The sequence below is a fragment of the Hydractinia symbiolongicarpus genome, chromosome 9 (genome assembly GCF_029227915.1).
Source record: "Hydractinia symbiolongicarpus strain clone_291-10 chromosome 9, HSymV2.1, whole genome shotgun sequence".
In the NCBI taxonomy this organism is placed as follows: domain Eukaryota; kingdom Metazoa; phylum Cnidaria; class Hydrozoa; order Anthoathecata; family Hydractiniidae; genus Hydractinia; species Hydractinia symbiolongicarpus.
In genome coordinates, this window is record NC_079883.1 from 15,773,774 (window position 1) to 15,781,680 (window position 7,907).

Below are 7,907 nucleotides of genomic sequence, written 5' to 3' on the forward strand. Positions count from 1 at the left end.
TATTTCTACCTCCATTTTTCCAGCACACCGGCGCTATTAGATCATAAGATACTTTTGTAATAGAATTTCCGCCATATGTGCAGCGACTAACTCTTACTAGGGTATGGTATCATTCTTTGATACACGCCTTTTTTGATTAAAGTAGTCCTTACTTTTACAGGGGTGCTTGATTGACGACAATATAACAGAAACTGTTGCATGACATATAAATCTTTCCTTAGTAACATCGCGGGATAAATTAAACCAATCGGATCGTAAATGGATGGTGAAAATTTCAGCATGCCTGCGTAAAGTGGGATTGTTTCCAATATAATCTTCCTTATTTCAAGGTACATTTAAGATTTTGATTTCTGATCCATTTGTTCCAAGTTCTTGCCTTGTATATGATAAATCGAAATGAATTTCCTCTGTCGGATCTTAAAGTTCTTTTATGTTTGAATGTCATTTGTATAGCAAAATATCTCATGCCTATCATGCCGACATAGAACAATAAAACAATGCTATTGGGAAATTCCCATGTGTCGATATTGTGTTCATCTGGATTGCTGACTCATTCGGTTGTAACATTTAAGGAATAATATTTACTTATTCTTCAATTCTACAGTGCAAAAAGTTTCTTTCATTGGCTGAAATACCGTGCAAAAAGCTTTTTTCTTGATTGGTTGAGTAAAGTTCTTGTTTCCTTAAAAAAAGAAAACTTGTCGGGAAATTTTTTACAAAATTTTATTCTCAAATAAAACTTAATTTTTATAAAACTAATCTAAATATTGAGAGTTTAGTTAGCTCTTCACTGCTGAGAATGTTCAGTTTATCTGTGGCTTAAGAAAAATTTATAACAGATTTAAAGTGGTTTGCGTTTATTTAATTTCTTTAAATTCGAACTCCTATAATTCGAAAACTCATTTAAGTCGGATAGATTCTTCTGTCCTTTCAGAATTTGCACGTAAACCCGTATAAGAAAACTAATTTAATTTGAACTCCCCGAAATCAAATAATCATGTAAACCGAACAGATTCTTTGGTCTAGTCGAATTTGTGCTCATGTAACTCGAATTTTGCGTTAATTCAAACTTCTAAAATTTGAACGTTTTATCCTTTCGAATTTTAGGAGATGAATTTTAGCAATTTTTAAATTTAAAGTCGGTAGTTCACATCATACAAACGTATTAAACGGCAACCAAAATGAATCATTGAAAGTAAGGTACAATTTTCTAAAGGGGAAACGAAATAAATAATTAAGATGTGGCAAGTCAATTCAAAATTCTGGGTAGTACCCTTGCTTTTTGGAAGAAGAAAAAAAGAAGAAAAAGATATTTAGCAATTGTCTGTTGCGAAAAGAGTGAGTGAATATCAAACGGTTGAAACTGTTGATCTCCATATTATCAGCAGCGATGAGGATGACTTTTCTGACGATGATTCTCTATCACCACCATCACAAAATAAAATCAACGACGCTATTGAAATTCGGAACAAGTTAACCTTGTTCACAGCTGATTCGGCGCTTGATCCGTTGTTGTTGAAATTGTCGAACAAAATTAGTAAAAGAAGATTGGAACGAATAAAAAAAAGCCCAATTACTGATTTTTTTGTTAAAAAATAATTGTAAAAGTTTTTGTTAAAAAGATATGTATAAATGATTCTACAAACATCTTGTATCTTTACTTAGCCTCTAAGTCTGTGTAAGATCTTGCGCCGCATAATACAAACACCCCTTAACAATATTTTTTCAAAAGTTACCCAATAAATCAAACTTCTATAATTCAAAAACTCGTGTAATTCGAACAAATTTTAAACCCTCCTGAATATTCGAATTACATGAGATAACTGTAAGTAAATTTATTATGAAATAAATCGCACAGTCACATATTATCTTGCAATCACGTTATTCGCTGTTGAAAAAAAATCATCTGCCGAGCATTACAAATACAATAGTTTATGCTCAGTTTATATGGTAAAGTAGTTATCCCACTATCTCTCGTATATTTTACTTGGCTTAAATCTCGTAAAATATTTAAAGGAGAACTTGAACAACTTAAAAAATATTTTCGCTATTTTTCTTGTTACTGTGCAACAACTACTGCCAACCTTCTCCCTACTACTTATTAACATTCGGATTTTATCTGCAGATATCGCATCTTGGATTATCCAGTCAAGATATAGTGGAATGCGCACAATTAACAGAAGTAACGAAAAAGGCCATGGAAGTTACAATGGATTAGAATTCTAACACTTAAAATTTTTTTCAAAATATCTTTTTTGAGGATAATTTAAATTATACTTGGTATATGATACGGTTATATTCGTGATATGTTTAAAGCATTGGACAAGACTTACACGTAACGATATTTATGACAAATATTGCTTTTTACGATTACGATTATTTTTCAACATTTAATTCGTAAGAATATTGACGAAAGAATAATGTTATGTTAATTTTTAAATATTCTTCCTGGTAACACAAGAAAGAATAAAATACATTGAACGTTATGCTCAATCTTTCAACACACTTTCGAACTTAGTTGAAGCAATGTAATTGCGTGAAATCATCGTTGAATATTAAATATTCTTGCTGGGTGAATTAATTTTAAAAAGAATTAATTCATCTCGATAAGAATGTTCAGGCAATAAGTACATTTTATTTATTAAACACTATTTTATTTTTGTGGTGGATTAGAAAATGTAACTTACTTAAGGAAAGAAATGATGGGCGATGTAAATTTTGTCTGTAGTTCGTTATTGGATCATCCTTTAAAAAAGGAGTCTAATAGCCTGGGTTCCTTATTCATTATTTCAAGGTTTAAAGGTTCCCTTTCCCTCAAAAAAACTTTTTCTTTATCGTGTATAATGTTTACCTATTACAGAATTCACTAATTATTTTGTAAAATTCGTTAATATAACTTGAAGTATTGCATTACTTTATGGGCTATTTTTTAATTGGTCAACACCTAGACAAAAAATTAGAAATACGAAATAAGAGTTTTGATTGCCTTTTTAGCACTCTTTAATCATATGTACAACAGAAAAAATCAAATTCAAAACATTAATTTCGAAAAAAGGAGTAAAATTTGCATTATTTCACCTCAAAGTATACTTTCTAATCTGTTGGACGCACGTGAACAATTTGTTAAATACCCTTTTGTTTCTCTCGCTAAACAGATATTTTTTTATTTATGTGCCAATGCGATGGATACCTTTCAAGCAATAACAAAATTTTGAGACTAGAGATATTTTCCACTATTTTGGGGGCATTAGGGTAATAAATTGTGCGTCCAGCAGATTATACTGGTCCTTAAAAGTAGATCCATGTTTTTGCAAATGAAAACGCCTTGCTATAACTTATTTAACCTATCAATCCTAGTCGTAGTTAATTCAGAAAACTAAACTTTGAATGGTTCTTTTAATTCATTTAGGTTCCAGTCAAATAAAACTCAAGTGTCCGTCCGACAGATTTTTACCGGTTTTTATGTGGTTGATGAAGCTTATTTCTCTGCAACTGTGCATTTTTTCTTTATGAAAATCAAGGTCCTTTAATTTAGAAAATGTTGGTCCTGGTCTTAAAGGATAGTTTTAAACTAAGTCAATATTTTGCCTTGAAATAGAAACAAAGCCTTATTTATTCAAATCGAATGAGACGTTCGATTAAGAAAATCGAATATTAAAAAAAACAATGATAGAATGATCGATGAACGAGATTGTTTTTGGAATGCATTATTTATACGTGGTCGGGTCGCATAAAAAGCATAATTAAAGGTATGTTTTATATTCTTTTGTTTTTGTTGGATATTTTAGTTATGAGATTTTTTTTATAATTATTTTATAATTTATGACATTTTAAAGTCACGTAACATTTTGTGATGTCTAGACATGACTCGGCCAAATAAGACATCCGCTTCAAAAAATAAGGATTACTGTAAACGCTACCGTGAAAGAAATGTAGAAAAAATTAAAGAAAACGGCCGTTTACGAAAAAAACATTCTCGCGCTTTAAAGAAAATGGAAGGTGGTATTGCATACCTAGAAGCGAAGCGAAAAAATCGGGAGAGGATGAGAAATGCAAGAAAACAGAAAAAAGAAAATGAAGCCTCAGTACTAATTACTTCGCCCGTCCCTTTACCCCAAGTGCCATCGTCATCGTTTTCATCAAAACAAAGAAGAGCGCGATCAATTAAACGAGCGGAAGAAGGCTTACCAGGAAGTCCGCGTAAACGCCTTGAAATCATTGGCAGTCTTGCGCAAAAATATAAAGTTCTACTCGCTCGCCCCTCTAATAGAGGAAGACAATTTCGTGCGTTGGACGAAGACCAAACTGCTTGGCTTATGGACTTTCTAGATCGTCCAGATATTACCTGACAAATCCGGGGACAAAGGAAAGTGTGTACATTGGCAAGATTAACGGTTGGATTAGATTAACGGTTAATTGGGATGAGAAGAAAATCATTGACAGAGAATCCAGCTAGGAACAACGGCTAGGAAGATTAAAGAAACCATCAACAGTGTAGCACGTAACAAACACATAAACAGCATCTCGTATCAACTTCCTGAGATTTGGTTACCAGCCCTACAGAAGAAGTAGTTACCTACATCTAGGTCCGAAAATGTTAATTACCGTAATTAACTGTAATTATCAGCTCGTCTCTAATTGGTTAATTTCTATGAATTTCGATCCTCTGCAATTATATAAATACATGCTCAACATCAATTTTACTTTGCCCGATGATGGGAGAAGGATCTCCCGAAACGTCGCCTGCTAAACTATCATGTTCAAGAAATGATAAACTTTCCACAGTAATATGAATACTGAACAGACAAGCCGAAATAATATCTTCAATAAGATTAACGGTGTCTCGCAATTCTTGTAAAAGCAACACCTTCTTTGGACTTTGAAAGACCTTCTTGATATTATCAATGGCAGCGATGTATCTGGTATTGGTGTAAATGATAATTCCTTCGCTGAAAAGTTCGACGAAAAGCTTTCTTTTTCCCAACTGTATTCGTTTTTAAAGGCAAAAAACAGTTTTTTTGGAACAAGAATATTCCGGAAGTATCGTGTTTGTGCGAAGTTTGTGAGAATGCCTGCTTGTTCGCAAGACGAAAGCTTTCGACGAAAAGCTTTCTTTTTCCCAACTGTATTCGTTTTTAAAGGCAAAAAACAGTTTTTTTGGAACAAGAATATTCCGGAAGTATCGTGTTTGTGCGAAGTTTGTGAGAATGCCTGCTTGTTCGCAAGAGGAATAAATAAACAACTTAAGCTGAGTTTGCCAACGAATCCACATAGTTTGGTTGAAGAGAATTCTTGTAGTTCGTGTGAATCGTGTATGACTGGAGGCTGTGACGAATACCAATTGCCCCCTTGTTGGAATAACTTTCAAGAAGAAGGATCTTCGTCAAATGATGACTCTTTAAGTAATGATTCTTCCTCTGATGAGACCAAGGCTACCATCTCATTGAGGCGAGATAAAGCTTGGGAGACGTGGTGTGATACCATAAAGGAATTAAAATGTCACATATACCGCAAAAGAAGGCAAGTTGAGTACTACAATCATTTGAAAGCGTCGATGACAAAACATGAATGCTTAATTCATGTGGACTATAGTGAATCGTACTCAAACAAACAGCAAGGAGAGATTCAAAGCGCATACTTTGGCCATTCTAATTTTTCAATATTTATAGCTTGCGGGTACTTCCGAACAGATGAAGGTAACGATCTCACAGAAATACCAATCACTATCGTTAGCGAAGCCAATGACCAGTCACGAATCGCTGCCAATACATGTATTTCTAAAGCTATCGAGTCTGTCGAAGGACCAAATGCCTATCGCAAATAAGTGAAAGCGAGTTATTATTTGGAGCGACGGCTGTGCAGCTCAATTTCGGTCGCGTTTTACTTTTAGCCTCGTCGATTCGTGCCCTCCTAAATCTATTGAATAGAATTCCAACGAAGCCCACCATGCCAAAGGGTGGACGGAATTGGGGGTACGATAAAAAACCAAGTGCACCAAAACGTCAAGTCAGGTAAAATTATTCTTTATTCTCAAAAGAATTCTGTGATGCTGCTCGGTCAATTGTGCCTTCAATAACAACAATTTATTTACTTGAAGCAGAAATACCTGAAGAGCGTCAACGTGAATCACCGCCCATCCCTGGTACGCTCCAAGTGCATCAGGTAATTAGGAGAAAAAATGATCAAGGGGTTGTATATCTAGAATTTTTTAAACTGTCCCTTGATGAAAAACCGTTTTATCTATATAATAATACGCCAGTTCCGTGTCTCTGTGATAGGCAAAGTGGATGTCTTCATTTTCTTTTGATATTGCCGAAAAATGCATGTCTAATATGGTAAATATTCAGACATAACGGCGCGACGTCAATAACACCACTTTAACGTCAATATCCTATATTAAATTAATGAAGCCATTACAGTGCACCTAAAACTTTGAGGCTAAATAACTTGGAAACGAGTTGGTGACGTCAATGATAGTGGTAAATTAATGTATATTCCACTACCCCTCGAATATAAGACCAAAAATACTAAACTTTGCCCTGCCTGCCGGAGGTCTTTGGTGAACAATCGTGGCGGTGTATTGATTTGCTCCGCATGTGCCGCGCTATACCCCGAGATTCACGATCGAAAGTGGAGCAACTATTAGTAAATGGACCGGTAAAATTTGTGTTGGTCATTAAGGGCAAATATGGATGCATGGAGGGTACCGAGAAATGTTCGAGATGTAAGGACTGCAGAGGTGGAAGCATCTGCGACGAGCATGGTAGGCGAAGATCAGAGTGCAAAGACTATGGGGAAGAGGTATTTGCGAACATGGTAGGCGAAGATCCACCTGTTCAATTCACGATCCTGCCGGACATCTCGCCCATGTTGTACGCAGCAGAACACACAAAGCTCTGAAGGGAAACAAGAAGCTCAGTTCTCAGGACTATATTGGGTGCGACATTGCTATGCTGCGGACCCATATTGAAGCTCAGTTTGTTAGTTTGTTAAGGGTATGACCTGGGATAATTATGGAGAGTGGCACATTGATCACAAAATCCCGCTACGGTATCGAGGAAATGATGGTGCCCCATCACTTGGCGAGATTGGTAGGAGATTGCACTACATCAATACCCAACCTATGTGGGCAAGTGAGAAAATAGCCAAGGGTAATCGATATATTACAGAATAGGCGTGGCCTGATAATGAAATCTCTCGGCAAGAATAAAATGTTAAACATTGTGGGGGACCCCCACCCAGCAATTTTCATGGGACCCACAAGTTGTGGAAAAACGCAACGTGTCCTGGACCTGCTCGAGAATGAGTATAAGCACAAAATTGTGATACTATGCCCTACCCTGAAATGGAATAAGACATACCTTGAGAAGGCCTCACTTTGGAAAGACCCCTATGCATTTCTGATAGACCCTGGAAATGAGCTGTTCTAAGGGATATCGAAACTGTCCTCATTGTTGGCAGGAGAGGACACGTTGTTTGTGATTGACGACGCCATAGCCTATAAATTTCTCAATAAGCGTCGACAAAGACTACTTGAACTTGCTATTTCAGGTAGGCATCGGAAGCACAGTTTGTGGCTATTAACCCAATTGTATACTGCCCTCCCAAAGAATCTGAGGAGACAGAAAAAATCCCTATTTTTGTGGTACTCTAATGAACGCAGTGACATGAAGATGATAGACGAGGAAACCAACTTGATGTCCGATTAAGATGATATCAAAGCTGAGCCTAAAAGATCCAAGCATGCATAGTTATATGTGAGATTGGAACATCCTAGGACTTGGAGGGTTCTCGAATGACCACATTGAAATCTTCCGGCCTGCGTCGATATATTAGAAAGATGTCGTTGCAAGTTAAGTTCAACGAAGAGGCCATCGAAACCCTGTCCGGCAATCAAAATCAACCTA

General features: G+C 35.9%; 1 protein-coding gene across 4 annotated transcripts in view; it reads left to right on the plus strand.

Annotated features, from left to right (window-relative positions):
* LOC130656756 (conserved oligomeric Golgi complex subunit 2-like) overlaps positions 1 to 4,533 on the plus strand; it is a 71,635-nt gene extending 67,102 nt beyond the window's left edge. For 2 of the 4 annotated variants that reach the window (XM_057459671.1, XM_057459672.1), the window contains exon 16: positions 2,126 to 2,719. In XM_057459671.1, coding sequence (XP_057315654.1) covers positions 2,126 to 2,226 — 101 coding nt within the window. In that variant the 3' untranslated portion in view covers positions 2,227 to 2,719. Of the gene's footprint in view, positions 1 to 2,125; positions 2,720 to 3,409 lie in introns of those variants that run through there. The other 2 variants (XR_008984994.1, XM_057459673.1) reach the window with 2 other exon arrangements.
* The last annotated feature ends 3,374 nt before the right edge of the window (positions 4,534 to 7,907 follow it).